The sequence below is a fragment of the Mytilus californianus genome, unplaced genomic scaffold (genome assembly GCF_021869535.1).
Source record: "Mytilus californianus isolate M0D057914Y unplaced genomic scaffold, xbMytCali1.0.p SCAF_1, whole genome shotgun sequence".
In the NCBI taxonomy this organism is placed as follows: domain Eukaryota; kingdom Metazoa; phylum Mollusca; class Bivalvia; order Mytilida; family Mytilidae; genus Mytilus; species Mytilus californianus.
Genome location: NW_026262581.1, coordinates 123,782,260 through 123,798,851, shown reverse-complemented (window position 1 = coordinate 123,798,851; position 16,592 = coordinate 123,782,260). Strand labels below are relative to the sequence as shown.

Here is a 16,592-nt window from a genome sequence, read left to right as displayed (position 1 = left end):
CAATAGCAAGAAATCTTCAATTGCACAGTATTGTACAAAAGCACAGTATTGGGCAAAAGCAAGAAATCTTCAATTGCTCAGTATTACGCAATAGCACAGTATTGCACAATAGCACAGTATTGTGCAATAGCAAGAAATCTTCAATTGCACAATAGCACAGTATTGCGCAATAGTAAGAAATCTTCAGTTGCGCAATAGCACAGTATTGTGCAATATCACAGTATTGCGCAATAGCAAGAAATCTTCTATTGCACAATAGCACAGTATTGCACAATAGCACAGTATTGCACAATAGCACAGTATTGCGCAATAGCAAGAAACCTTCAATTGCACAGTATTGGGCAATAGCACAGTATTGCACAATAGCAAGAAATCTTCAATTGCAGTATTGCGCAATAGAAAGAAATCTTCAATTGAAAAATAATACAAATGTTTTAACCAATTTCAATGGGAATAATTCAGTCTTTAATTTTTGGGGGTTCTAACCTTGTATAATTTTTTTGGATATTGGGCCCCATTTTTGTCGAGCCTGCGACTTTTGTCGCAGAAAGCTCGACATAGGGATAGTGATCCGGCGGCGGCGGCGGCGTTAGCTAACTTCTTAAAAGCTTTATATTTTAGAAGATGGAAGACCTGGATGCTTCATACTTTGTATATTGATGCCTCATGTTACGAAGTTTCCGTCAGTCACATGTCCAATGTCCTTGACCTCATTTTCATGGTTCAGTGACTACTTGAAAAAAAAGTTCAGATTTTTTGTAATGTTAAATTCTCTCTTATTATAAGTAATAGGATAACTATATTTGGTATGTGCGTACCTTGCAAGGTCCTCATGCCCGTCAGACAGTTTTCACTTGACCTCGACCTCATTTCATGGATCAGTGAACAAGGTTAAGTTTTGGTGGTCAAGTCCATATCTCAGATACTATAAGCAATAGGTCTAGTATATTTGGTGTATGGAAGGACTGTAAGGTGTACATGTCCAACTGGCAGGTGTCATCTGACCTTGACCTCATTTTCATGGTTCAGTGGTTATAGTTAAGTTTTTGTGTTTTGGTCTGTTTTTCTTATACTGTATGCAATAGGTCTACTATATTTGGTGTATGGAATGATTGTAAGGTGTACATGTCTAGCTGGCAGGTGTCATCTGACCTTGACCTCATTTTCATGGTTCAGTGGTCAAAGTTAAGTTTTTGAGTTTTGTTCTTTCTTTCTAATACTGCATGCAATAGGTCAGCTATATTTGGTGTATGGAATGATTGTAAGGTGTACATGTCTAGCTGGCAGGTGTCATCTTACCTTGACCTCATTTTCATGGTTCAGTGGTCAAAGTTAAGTTTTTGAGTTTTGGTCTTTTTTTCTAATACTATATGCAATAATTCAACTATATTTGGTGTATGGAAATATTTTATGATCTATATGTCAGTCACGCAGGTTTTATTTGACCTTGACCTCATTTTCAAGGTTCATTGCTCAGTGTTAAGTTTTTGTGTTTTCGTCTGTTTTTCTTAAACTATAAGCAATAGGTCAACTATATTTGTTGTATGGAAGAATTGTTAGCTGTACATGCCTGCCTAGCATGGTTCATCTGACCTTGACCTCATTTTCATGGTTCATTGGTCAATGTTTAGTTTACTTGGTTAATGTTAAGTTTATGTGACAGTTGTAATAAAGCTTTATATTTAGGACTATCAACATAATATCTATGATTAGTAAAGAAGGCGAGACATTTCAGCGTGTGCACTCTTGTTATTTTGGGCCCTGTTTTCAAATTAGTTCATATTAGATTTGAAGGGTCCAAAATGAAACCATTGATTTCAACTAAAATTAAATAATTGGTGTTTTTTATGCCCCCGCCGTAGCGGAGGGAGCATTAAGTTTTACCCTTGTCCGTCTGTACGTCCGTACATCCCAAAATTGGTTTCCGTTCTCTAACTTTAGTTTTCCTCAACCAAATGTTATGAAACTTATCCACAATGCTTATTACCACAAAACACAGATCGAGTTTGAGTTATGGTGGCATCACTTTTACCATTCAAGAGTTATGCCCTTTACAAATGGAAAAATTGCTGATTTTTTTGTTTCCATTCTCTAACTTGAGTTTGCCTCAACCAAATGTTATGAAACTTATACACAATGTTTATTGCCACAAAACACAGATCAAGTTTGCATTTTGGTTGTGTCACTTTCACTGTTCTAAAGTTATGCCCCTTTACAAATGGAAAAATTGCTGAAATATTTGTTTCTGTTCTCTAATTTAAGTTTACGTCAACTAAAGGTTATGAAACTTTTAAACAATGCTTATTACCACAAAACTCAGATCAAGTTCAAATTTGGGTAGTGTCACTTTTACAGTTCTTGAGTTATGGCCCTTTATAACGTTATATGCAAGCGGGGGCATCATCTGTGTCCCATGGACACTTTCCCCATTTATTTATATGCTGAATCTAACCATGTTGTTAGATTTTGGATATCAGACCATTCTAGGTAAATTAAATGTCCCATTTCAAATCTTTGACCACATTTATTTTGTGTCAGAAACCTATATGATGTAAAAAGTTTGATCACAATCCAAATTCAGACAGTATCAAGCTTGAATATTGTGTCCAAACTTGCCCCAACTGTTCAGGGTTCGACCTCTGCGGTCGTATCAGGCTGCACACTGCGAAGCATTTTATTCTTATCTGCTTATCGAATTTAAGGGCAGTTTGAACCAAAAATTTGATTTTGGGAATTGGAAATAGGAAAGAAATGCCATTTTTGGAGGATAGTTCATTCAGTCTAATTATATACAGTGGAATCCTCTATGTCCGCGTGTCTGATTTTTTCATATCTGCAATGTTACATAAAAATAATTGTTCTTGTAATTGTTTTAGTCTTCCGAAGGGACAGAAAAAATTAAGATTGATAAGTTCAAGCATAAATTTCTAATTGCAATCCCATGATTAACCATATTCAACCATTTTCCACAAAAAATTATGACATCATTAGAAAAAATTGGTTTCATTTTACAGCAAATTTTATCAAACTGAAACAAACTTTTGATCCACATCCTTGGCAGTCCATTTAGTTCAAACTGAATTGTATTTCGTAGTATAAAATCCTTCCTTTATTTAGAATTAACTATTTTTAGAATGCATGCGGGAAAACACTGAACATTTGAAGACCTGTCAAAACATGGGTTTCCCTAATTTTGGACACACATTAGGGTGAAATCATTCATTAAGAAGATTTCATGAAATTAAAGTATGTCATGAATTTGTTCACAATTTATTATCTGATTATTGGTTTTGTGAGTTTACCAAAATGAAGCCAAAAGTCTTAGGTGTGCAGATACACCAGACTGCACTTTACATATAAAATACATAAAACTGTCCATAGACTTTGAATGCCAAGCATGCATATTCTCCATTTTTAAAACCTATAGCAACATATTATGTGAAGAATTCAATGAATGGATGTTACAATTATTTCAGGATGATTTTTTATTACGACATTATGACAAAGGACCATGTAAGAACAAACTTGGTCATACCAGAGCATCAGTTATATGGCACAGAACTCAGGTTTGTATTGGATTATGTTAGTAGGAAAAGGTTAATAAAGTAAATGTCCCATTACTCATTTCTCAGTTCGAGATATCCTATAGCTCCCTGTTATTAAAATTTTAATGTTGGAAGCATTTGATATCAGTTTTATATAAGGTTTTTAATAAATTATAGCCATACATTCTTTAATCTTCAAAAATCTTTAAAATTTCAAGTCAAGTGTGGAATATAAATTTTTAATTGTACTTCAGTTTTTGCACCTTTTAACTTCAGTGAGAAAAGAATAATGGATGGATGTTTAATGCCAGTGGCAAATATTACATGCATTGTCAGGATTAGAACATGTCAATGAAGAATGAATATAATCCCTGCTTTGAACTAGACCCACTCCCAGGATTTTTCACATGCCAGTTTACAAGTAACAGTCTGAAGGAAGACATACCACCCACATTGTTCTGGCTCAAAGACGAACAGTGTTTTATCCTACTCCAAAATTATTCGTGCTTAGCAAATACCTCATGAAGAAGAAATAAACATAGTGTAAATATAACTGAAGATGAACAAGACAACATTTCAAAATGACTTGAGTTAGAACAACTGGTTTTGTTCATCTAAGTTGTTGGAAGATCTTCAACAGTGTCAGAGTTAAAACACACATACAGTCAAACTTGTATTAAGCAGTCACTCGTGGGAAGTACCAAAAGTGACTGCTCAAGACAGGTGACCTTTTAAACGAGGTTCCTCCCTAAAAAATTCTGATTCCGACATCGCTGTGACGGGTATTGGGGCAAATTGTTTTAGTGTTTTTAATCAGTAGAGTTCTCGTACTTGTGAGCAGGGAAATAAAAAATGGCAGATTCTGACACTGTTAATTTGAAGAAAAATTAGAAATATGTTAATATTCGTGAAAAATAAGTCTTTGGTACGGTTTTCAATGGAAACTGAAAAGAGTGATACAAGGGGAATTAACGACTTCACCTTCTATTGCGCGACCTTGGTTGCAAACATGTTTGGATTTTCATTTTGACTTAGATTTTGAAAACATATATTTTTCGTCATAAAGATTTTTGGTAGTTAAAAACAATAAAACGACCGTTGTTAAAAGTTGAAATGACGATTTCGTTTGAAAATTAGGTGACCGCTGACCACGTTAGACAGGTGACTGCTGAAACGAGTTAGATTATATAGAGAAAACATTTGGGAGGGTCTGAAAGTGATCGTTAAAGGCAGGAGACTGCTGAAACGAGGTGACCGATAAGGCAGGTTTGACTGTAGTTTCTATCAAAACTCCATACTGTTTAAAATTCAGAAATTATTGCATGAATTTATTATTATGGACACAAATGTGAGATTAATTATTGCAATTTTTAAAAAATGCAGCATACAAATAAAGGATGTTAATTTTTATTCTTGTATAACATAGCCTGTCACAATAATAAAATCGTCACAATTAATTCTGAATTTCAATATTTGAAAATACATTAAAAATTTTAACTTCAAAAAATGTGTAATTTGACCAATTATTTTACAAAGTAATACCAATGATTTGTTTTTTTCAGGTCGTAGGAATATTTGCTGGGTTTGGTGTTTTATTGCTAGTTGCCTCCCCTTTTCTTCTGTTAGCAGCTCCATGTATATTGTGTTGTAAATGTAAAGTATGTAAATGTTGTGAAGAAGAGGATGAAGTTTTGCCAACTTGATCAAGAATATGAACAGATGAAAGTAAAACCATATCATATATATATATTATTTATAGCCCAACAGTAGGGAACAAGGCATTTGTAAACAGCTGTGATAAACATTGTCTAATAAGCAATATCATAGGTGAAATTACAGTTATGTGTTGGAACAGATGATATTCTTGCAGGCTTATCCCTGTAACAACACAACATTGAAACATTATAAGATATCATTATTCATTGATATTTTCTGTGCTGGTCAAGGAGTTTTATGTGATGTACTGTTTTGATATAAAGATTATTTTATGCTGTTTACATATTGTGCTAATACTCTTCACATTTCATATGATTTGAACAGGAGTAACCATTATTAGTTGTAAAATTATATAGATCTGATATTCATTTACGGTTCTTATTTGTGTCACAGATAATAAGAAAATTTTGTAATGGATGTTAATGGTATATAAATGTCTGTGTTTACTGTTAATAAATACATTGTTAAGAATTAGATAAGAGTGACCAGAGTAGGTCTTGTTCCCAATATACACCCACACTTCTTTATTAAAGATGGAAATACAAAACTTTCCTATCTAACTTTGCTTTCATCTTAAACATGTTTTAGAGAGCCAAGGTTTGTAATCAAAATGATACTATATTGAAGTAAAGGAAAGAAGAAAAAAAAAGGATTTTCTTTGATAAGTGGTAAAATAAAAAGATTGAAAGAGTACATAAAAAATTAGGGTTTAAAATCCTGTATGAGTAGGTATTTCCTATAGATAATGCAATGCAATGCGATGAACAATTTGGAAAAAAGAGAGCAATCATTGTTAAAAGACTGTTGTTGGGTCGTGTAAAGCTGAAACTAAGTGACCATATCTATAATTATATAATCCACTTGCCTTAGTAGCTGTCAAACTATTTCAAAACAGAATAATGTTATACATATCAGATTATTACAGATATTTTTAAATGAAATTTTACATCATTTTTTTGTGTAGAATTTGTAGTCAAAATTGTACATGCATTAAAAAGTATTATTTCAATTGAATAAATTAATTTTCTGATACATTTGTATGAGTCCATAAATAATAGTTTTGACACAGAAAAGGAACTTTAGGGTCTATTTTAAGATTTCATGCCCAAATAGAATAAGGAATATAACCATTACTTTATTTATGTAAGTGTATTTGATTGCCAACCAATATGATAGTTAACTAATTAATCAATTAAATACTCCTACATGTGCAGTCCAAATACTCATTTTGCCAGAACATACATATATATCTGTTTGCAATGTATTTTAGCAAAGTTTTAAGTGTAGCAAAACTGTTTAATTTTTAATGTGCCTCTCAACAGTGTAATCAATTATGGCTATGTATTAATTGTGAGACTCTCAATATCCAACAACATCTTTCCTTTAAAATATCATGTCCATATTACTGTATCTTTTCTAAAAATATCATGTCCAAATGACTAGCTTTCTTGAATTAAGGTTCAGCAGGCTGCTTAAATAGTATTTTTATCATCGATATATTTATGTGCTGTGCCTTTTAAAGGAAGGGGTATACTACCATCACTCTATACATGCTTAGCTTAGTCTTATTTTAGTTTGTTTTAATCTGTTTGACATTCTTTCTTCCAATATTCATGTTGCTGATATCTTTTTGACATAATACTTTCATTGTCTTTAATAGTGCTTTGCGCCTTTGTGAAAGGTCTTTTACTTGTTTTTTAGCTCATCTGTCATAAGGCAAGTTTTAGCTTTTGCTTTATACTTGTCATCCATTATCCAAACACTTTTTTCAAAGATAATCTCCTCAAAAACCACTGAACTAATTGAAATAAGACTAGATATGGTTCATACTTTAGGTGTCTTGACAGTAGTTGTTTATTTCATGTTGGTCCATTGTCCAATATGACATAAAAGAGTCTGTAAGAGAAAAAGGCTGATTTTATTTATACACTCAATAATTTTGAAATTTTGAAAGAAATTCATAGAGTTTGAACAAATTTATTGTTGATATTGTAAATTCAGAAATATTTGCGATGTTTATATCATTGCAAAATTCGCAACTGTATAGAAGGTTTCGCAAAGATAAAAACTCCCACTTTGATTTTGATGGCATTATTTGTATAAACTTTTTCTCTGAAATATCCTTAATAACAATTACATTTTTGTCAATTGTTCAACAATCGCAATAATAAATGCTCACAAATATTTCTGAATTTTCTATTCTATCTATGGTCTTCAAGGAAGTTTCTGAATTTTCTATTCTATCTATGGTCTTCAAGGAAGTTTCTGAATTTCTTTTCTATCTATGGTCTTCAGGGAAGTTTCTGAATTTTCTATTCTATCTATGGTCTTCAAGGAAGTTTCTGAATTTTCTATTCTATCTATGGTCTTCAGGGAAGTTTCTGAATTTTCGTTTCTATCTATGTTCTTCAGGGAAGTTTCTGAATTTTCTATTCTGTCTATGGTCTTCAAGGAAGTTTCTGAATTTTCTATTCTATCTATGGTATTCAGGGAAGTTTCTGAATTTTCTATTCTATCTATGGTCTTCAAGGAAGTTTCTGAATTTTCTATTCTATCTATGGTCTTCAGGGAAGTTTCTGAATTTTCAATTCTATCTATGGTCTTCAAGGAAGTTTCTGAATTTTCTATTCTATCTATGGTCTTCAAGGAAGTTTCTGAATTTTCTATTCTATCTATGGTCTTCAAGGAAGTTTCTGGGCTACATCTCAATTCAGTGCTATTGCCCTTCAATGAGACTGTACCAAAAAAACTCCCTCTTCTTTTTAAAACCATTAATAATCTATAAAAATAGTAGAGAAGGATTTGATTTACATGTGTAAAACATTATTTTACTTTTGAATGCTAAAAATTATGTATTGGATGAACGATTCCTATAGATATGTATTTAATTTTTGGTTGAAAATGCTCAAGTCATGTAAAACAGTTATGTCATTTCTGTGTTCCACTTTATAGATGTTATGGTAGCTATCTTTTTTATGTTATTTTAAAAATGCACAGGATTATGTTTAAAAACAGATATCTCAAATATTTGAAAAAGAATTGTTGTCTGAACATTTACATTATATATCCTTTTATTTATAATAATTGTAAGAACCAACAAGATTTCTTCTTATCATGTGTCTTGTATTCAGAAATCTTCTCCTCTGAAGCCTGCCCACTGGTGACTTACACAAAAAACACAAACTAGGCCACAAACATCCTGAGGGTGTCTTCTTTCAAAATTATTTGTGATAGACCAACATGAAAAATATAGCAGTTTAGGACTGTAGCAGATATATGGCTGAATGAGTAGAAACAGTTTCTTTATAATTTTCAGTACGGTTAACATCTTTGTTCAAATTATAAGTTAGGCTAGGTAATACAAATTAAACTAGGTAATTTTTTTCTGATTAGGGTCTCAAATGGTTTGTTCTATTTTCAAAACAGAATAGATTACAAATGATGTATTAGATTAATGATTCCATATTTTTCCTGAATGGATTTTTATATTTTAAATGATTGAATAGTTATAACTGATACAACTGTCATGCTACAATTTGTTTTCCAGGAATAATATTGTGTCGTAAGAAAGCAAAGCTGTAGTGACACATTGGGATGACTTCTGTCATCGTCCACACCACACTTATCTGTAACTCCTTAAAAATTAAATTGCTTCACAAAATTCAAACAAACTTGCACAATTTCTACTAGAGGGCATGAAGTTGTCGACTGCGATTTTGATATTTGATCTTACTTAAAAGTTTTTTTTTAATTTTTAAACTGTAAATTCACTAGTTATTGTGAGGTTTTTATTAATGGGAAAAATGTGACTGGGTGAGTATCACAGTTCTGATATTGGATTTAAAAAACTGTGAGTCCCCAGTCATATATTGAAGTCTTGTGAAAATCACAACCCATAACCCATTCATATATTTCTCAGTTATCACCTATACAATTTTTAACATCTTGAACATCTAAATTTGATTTAAAACAATAAAAAAAGCATTCATACAAAAATCTAATCGAACTATGAAAAATCCTGACCCATTGACATTTTACCTTTGTGAAATTGCAACGAATTCAAATGGCACATCTATGATTACCTTCATATAGTAAGAGACCCCCCTGGAGACACACTTTCTTTGAAGACTACATATTTGAAATTTCTGAGTTATCTTATGTGTATGATTTAGCACTTGATTTAAACTGATACATAATAGTTAATTTCTTTTATAAAAATGGTTGAAAATTTTCAAAATAAAGTCTGAAGACGTGGATTTTTTCCATCTCTCACTTTCTTCTAACATTTTCATTAAATTTGGTAGGTCTGTTCAAAAACTCATGCAAACACATATTATTGTGCATTTAATATATTAAATTCAGTTTTTAAATTACAGAAAAAGTAATGTGGGAATATGTGCAATCTCATTGTTGAAATTATGTTGAATGATAATGTCTCAAGAGTAAACATTTGTATGTTTTAATTTCTTTTATATGTTATTTGAAATCTGTTGTGACAGCTTTCAACAGATTTTTTGTTCTCTATGACCTTTCATTTTGTTATTGTAGAAATGTATCTGTGATATTGTTTACCAAAGTTAGGTTTGTGTATATTTATGTGCTTTTCTTGGCTTGTTATTTTAATTCAATGACTATAACAGTGCTTTTCCATCATAAAATTATGCTAAATCACTTATTGGTGTATTTATCTTTCATTAGCTAACCTGGCCAATAAGCTATCATTTGGTATCTATCGTTAACATTTTTTGAAAGTTTGCTATAGCTTGCTATAGCAATATACTTTACTAAGGCATCAGCCTCAAACCAGAAGTAGGACAGACTAACTTACTTCCGGTGTTCTACTCCTAGATAATGTAGTACTAGTGTTTGAATACTAATTCTAGGAAGATGCTTTTGAAATTTTGAGTTACTACTTTTTTGATAAGCTAACAGCCTGAATAAAAATGGACTGAATGCTCACCTACAATTCAAATGAATTCAACTTCATTTTGAAAATGGTTATCACTAACACTACTTCGCGGATCTGCCCTGCTCGGAAGATAAAATCAATACAAATCTACATGAGACAGCAGTTTCTACGTTTAATTCATAGAAAATTTAGAGGGCCTGATATTTATTTCGAGGTGGGTGTTGTTTTTTTTCCATTTATTCATGAAATAAAAGTATTCTTATTGTTAAGAATATTGTAATCTTTTCAATTTTTACGTTTGTTAATGGTATTAGGTTTGACCTTCATAGATTATGCATACTTTGAACTGTCATTCATTTTCTATGTTTATGTTACCACCTCCCGATGGGAGTACAATAATCCCGGTTTCAGGGGTCTCCTCCCGTCCTCCAGTTGAAGAGAAAAAAAATCCCGTGTATAAAATATTTCATGAATGAACATTTTCAGGCGCCATTTTTTACTACGATATTTACAAATGTTATTAAAGACGTAAAAGCCTGAGTGTATCGAAAGTATCTGGTATTACTGACATTATTGATTACGCAACATGTGTACATTTTGACCAGGCCAGCGGGTAATTAACAAGTGATAATAGTTTGATTGAACAATAAACAGGTGACAGGATATTAAATACTTGATAATCATATTGCTTCTGTCTATGTCACACGTATGGCAAGGATGAGTAAAGGTATTAAAATATCGGATTTGAAAGAAAAGTGCATTGTTTTTGTCAAAACATTGATCAGAAGGTTTTGATGCCAAAAACCATTTATAAATTTTCAATTCAGCAAACAAATACTAGCTCTTTCACATTCCAATGCGGATATAAGGACCTTCAGCATGCTCAAGTGGATCCAAACTGACAGCAGAAAAACATTGACTCAACGATAGTTCACAGCCCCATAAGTGTTAAGATTAACAACTACACAAACTGTTTCAAGGATAAGGATTACTTTAGTACAGAGTCAATTGTATTAAAAGCAGCCAAATCAGCTTCTACTTCTTAGAATAACCCAGTGTGCCAAGACAAGTTCTGTAGAACTTATTAAAAAACATTTGTCCATGTAATATAGACAGTGCTTTACCAAGGATTTGTATAGTAAGATCTTACTATACAAATCCTTGGCTTTAACTTATATATTTTAAAGTGTTTTAAACAATGAGTCTTAAGTTTTCTAGAAAAATGACTTTCTTAATGCTTAAAAACCATGCATAACTTTGGTTATTGTTTGTTTGTTTATTTATCACGTTATAAATATGTATAGCAAATAATTTTTTATATATCTATGCCAATGACATTGCATACAAATAAAACAGATGATGGCATGAATAAAACACAATACTTAAATGTTCTCTAAGTACTCAAAGAAAAGGTTAAATCATAGAAATGATTATGATAGTTGACCTTATCCAATTTGTGGCCGTTTCATGAAGTTTGTGCTTTAAACTTCGGGTTATCAAACTCAGTAGGCAATTGCATCATGGTCTTTGGACGTGTCATATCCCAAAGTCAGATCACTTCGACCCTGACTTTGTCATTTGATACCTATGAAAGTAAAACCTTGTACAATTCGTGTCTTGGTCATACCTTTTGTACATGTACCTTAACATTTTGGTAAACCTAGGGAGTAACTGCATGGTATGCAGTTTCACTGTTGCATTTCTGCTTGGGGTGTATCATATACCAAAGTCAGATCATTCTGACCTTTCTCATTTGACCCCTATGATAGTTAAACGGTGTATGGTTTGTGTTTTTTGTGCAGACGTTTTGAACTGTAGCACTTTAATTCATCATACTGACCTTGACATTCAATTTCAGAATTAACACTTATGAACCTCACACTTTGTTCCTTGGTCAGTATGATTCTTTAAGATTTACCTATAATTAACAATGTGTCAACTCAACACAGAGGCAATGATTATATCAAATGAATGGCTGAAAACCAAAAATCTCAAAATGTCATTGCCTCAATGCTGAATTTCACAGCAGCAACTAAAATGTATTACATGGTTATAAGTACCTCTATGAATCTAGTGTATATTAACTTTTTATTCCTGTCTACATATTGCCATTGTTGGTTAAAGCCTTTCATATAAAATCACTTTCATTACAGTTGTATTGATTTAAGTTTGCTGTCTTTAATATTTAAAATAGGAGATGTGGTATTTTTTGCAAATGAACCAGCTATCCAAAAGAGTTCAAAGGAGGAAGATATATAATTAATTATAGGTCACCATACGGACGTCAACAATGAGAAAAACTCACACCATATAGTAAGGGAGCTACCATTTTATTTTTATGGGGGGGCTAGGATGAAAAATGTTGTCCTGCCTATTTATTTTTCCCTCTATTCGGTCCTGCCTTTTTATTTTTCACTCTATTCGGTCCTGCCTTTTTTTTTTTAGTTTATCCCGACTTTTTTTTTTTACATAAATTGTCATCCTGCCTTTTTTTTTTTGCAAATAATCTCATCCTGCCTTTTTTCTTTACTCAAAACTCCTGTCCTGCCTATTTTTTTCAAATTTCATCCTAGCCCCCCCATAAAAATCAAATGGTAACTCCCTAAGCTATAAAAGGCCCTGATATGAAAAATGTGGAACAATACAAACAAGAAAACTAATGGCTTAATTAGTATTTACTAAAAGAAGGACCTGAATCAATAAAAAATACTAAAATCACAGGCCCTTGACATGGGATGGGCACATAAAGAAATTAACAGAGCTTTCTGTATACTGGATTATTTTAAATCTACAGTTTAAGGTTGCAATAGAAAATATCAAAATTTTACATGACAGACATATGAAAAAAAAGTGATTTTTGATAATTGCTGACGAAACAATGATTTAGTGAAAAAAACATCAAACCTGTGATTAAATACTTATTTGAATTAATACACATCTACAACCTATTTGAAATAATACACATCTACCGTTGCAAACTTTCCACAGGTGCTATCCAGCACTTTGATTAAAGTCCTCACCCCTGAAACCACTATTCAACTTGCCGCTATTATCCCTTTGGCCTAGTGGTAAATCAAAATGACCACTATTGTTGAAAATACATCATATTAGTGAAATTATAGAAAAAAATCTGAAAAATCCTGTTCAAAACAAATTATCGGTATCCTTGTTAACAGGATCTCAAAGTGAGGAACACCATTATGATTTGTAAACTTAAAAAATACCTCTGCCATGATATGTTACTGTTTTAAAGAATTGATTTAGCATCATCATTTGTGCTGTTTGAAATCAGAGGACCATGAAATAAAGATGAAATAATAGAGTATTATTTGTTGACACAGAACTTGGAAGGATTCCATTGGATGAAAATTGTGATTACCGGTATTCAGGCTTAGAAGCCGTATCTAAAAGGGCTTTCAATCGTTCGTTAAATTAAAGCAAATTTTATCTCATATAGTATCAAGTAGATATTACCACATACATAAAAATTACTTAGCTTCAAAACATGTCATCATACATATCCAAGATATATGGAAGAAGGAATTTTTAAGTATTACTTTAATGATCTTTTACCGTTTACCTGAATTGAATAGTGCACATTTAATACTATGGCCTCTACTCAAAGAATAGGTTTTTGTCTAATTTGTTGTCCCCCGCAAAACGACTTGCGGGGGACATAGATATACCGAACGTCCGCCCATCCTTTCGTCCGTCCAGCCGTCTTGTTAGCGCTCTCACATAGAATTCTTGCAAGATTTTTATAAAACTTATATCATAGATTTATGTCAGCAATGTCTCGGACAAATTTGAAAATCAGTGCCGATCTACATTTTTAAAAGAGTTATAACCTTGGAAACATTAATTATAAGGAAAATTGCATTGTTAGCGCTTTCATGTGTACAATTCTTGCCAAATTTTTATGAAACTTATATTGATATTGTAGGTTTATATTGGCCATGCTCGTACAAGTTTGAAAATCAGTGCAGACCAACTATTTTCAAAAGAGTTATGCCCCTTGGAAACATTAATTATATGGAAAATTGCGTCGTTAGCTCTCTCATGTGTACACACCTTCGCAAGCCAAGGGTTACGATCAAGATTAAGCCAACATTTGTGATTACAATGCTGTGCTATCTACCGGTAGACAAAAGTCACGCCCATTCTGACTACATCATTCTTGACCTATGGCAGCATAGAACTCTCTTCGGTGTGGAGGTGTTAAATGGCTGTGTCTACTGTTTACAAATTTCGTGAAGTAGGAACTGGAAATATTAGTGGACATTCCAACATTTGCATATCCAGGAACTTCAATTAGTTAATTAAGAACTTTAAAACTGTCCCTTAATATGTCCTTTGTTTTGGGGGTCGCACAATCAGCATGTGGCAATTGTTTATTTACATTTTCTCCATTAACACATGATCATCTTAAATGCGCTTTTTGATTGGATGCAGCCAGTAACAACTGCAACCAATGAAAATCATTATCTTGTGGATCCGAATTTTCATCTTAATTCCGCCAAGGGTGAAGCGGAGGGGACTGGATCATAACCCTTAGGTAGTGAAGATGATGTGTACAATTCTTGCCAGATTTTTATGAAACTTATATTGTAGGTTTATGTCAGCAATGTCTCGGACAAGTTTGAAAATCAGTGCTGATCAACTATTTTAAAAAGAGTTATGCTCCTTAGAAATATAAATTTTATGGAAATTTGCATTGTAGTGCTGTGCTCTCACATGTACAATTTTTGCCAGATTTTTATCAAATTCAAAGGTATAAAGCAGCAATGCCTTGGACAATTTTGAAAATAAGTGCCGATCAAATATTTTTAATGAGTTTCCCTTGAAAATATTAAATATATTGGAAATTGCTCTCAAGTCTTCAACTCTCTAGTAAGATAAGTTAAAAAAGTTTTAAAGAACAAACAAAATTTTTTAGTTATTGCCCTTTGACAGAACAGATAAAATATGTGCGACACAGATGACATTGGAACTCTGTTCTTTTATTTCCAATACTTTTAGAGTGAGCCTGTTTGAAAGTGATTTCAAAATTTAGGTAAGTTCCATTAACTTCAGGAAATTAAAGGTGCATTGAACCAAAAATCAACTATTTGAAATGGAAATTGGAATACTAATGCAATTTGAAGAGGATTGGCTGCACTTCTATATCTGGTCCACCGAACAAAGAGGATTGAAAGTGATAAAAATTTCATAAACCAACATGAATGTATAAATGATTAATAAAAATTTCTGAATAATTGCTTTTAGTTGCATTATTTTTATATTTATAAGTCCATACCATGGAAGTATTATATTCAATTTCAATTTTGAATATGATACTTCCATATTCATACTGAGGTCCATTATACATGCCACAGCAAACTAAATCTTTCAGCATCCCTGGGTTCTACCAGTAAATGAATAGGAATAAACCAGTGTATGCATCCAAAGAATATGCCCTACTGTCATTATCACATTTCTACGTTCAATGAACAACAAATTTATGGTGAATACTCTTAATTTGGCATATGTTATAGAAAGTTCACACCATATTAATCTTGTTTTAATAAATGAGTACTTACTGTACTAAGTTTCAAGTCTATGTAACCAAAACCTTCAAGGGAAACTACCTTAAACTAAGACTTTAATCATTTATGGGACAGAAAGACAAACAGATGCCCCGATTAGAAAATGTAATGCCTACTTCTATTGTAGGCGAGGCAAAAGAAATGATAGCCGCTTTTAACAGGAACAGTCCTTAATTTACTGACACATTATACTCTGTAGTTATGTGTTTTTAGTTCATGTCCTGCTGCAAATTTACTACATTTTAAAATTACAATCCTGTTAGAGACACTACATCACAGATTTGCTGCATCATTCAGGTTACTACAATTTACAAACATGGATAACTGAATTAATTTTTTTGCAGTCACACAGCTTCCATGGCATCAAAGGGTAAAATTGAAGTCCATTTTTGTGCATATTCAAAAGATATTTCCCTGCACTTGCTTCATACTAACTTTTCAGAAAAGCCACGAGCTATTTTCTTCCTCGGTTGATAAGGTTGAAGAGGTGAATCCAAACCACCAATTTGGTAAAACATTTTAGCAATTGGTATGGTTCATTGGTCCATGTTAAGTTTTCGTGGTTTTGTCAGTTTATCTAATATATATGTATAAGCTAAAGGTAATGTATATTTGTAGTATGGAATGATTGTTAGGTGAACAGGTCTGTCTGGCAGGGTTCATATGACCTTGCCCTCATTTTCATGGTTCTTTATTCAGTTGTTTTTATCGTTCAGACTACTTTGGAATGCCTGCTATGAATGATTCTGACAACAAAGATGGGTGTGTCATTCACTATTTGTAGATATAAATTTGATGCAGAATTTAAAATTACAGAATCCAACTACAAGTTTTGAC

The 16,592-nt window shown here is 32.4% G+C and overlaps 1 protein-coding gene across 2 annotated transcripts in view; it reads left to right on the top strand.

Moving 5' to 3' along the window:
- Positions 1 to 9,932, top strand: part of LOC127712609 (probable E3 ubiquitin-protein ligase RNF144A) — a 29,401-nt gene extending 19,469 nt beyond the window's left edge. For both annotated transcript variants that reach the window (XM_052219155.1, XM_052219161.1), the window contains exons 8-9: positions 3,477 to 3,566; positions 5,108 to 9,932. In XM_052219155.1, coding sequence (XP_052075115.1) covers positions 3,477 to 3,566; positions 5,108 to 5,248 — 231 coding nt within the window. In that variant the 3' untranslated portion in view covers positions 5,249 to 9,932. The remainder of the gene's footprint in view (positions 1 to 3,476; positions 3,567 to 5,107) is intronic.
- Positions 9,933 to 16,592: the final 6,660 nt, after the last annotated feature.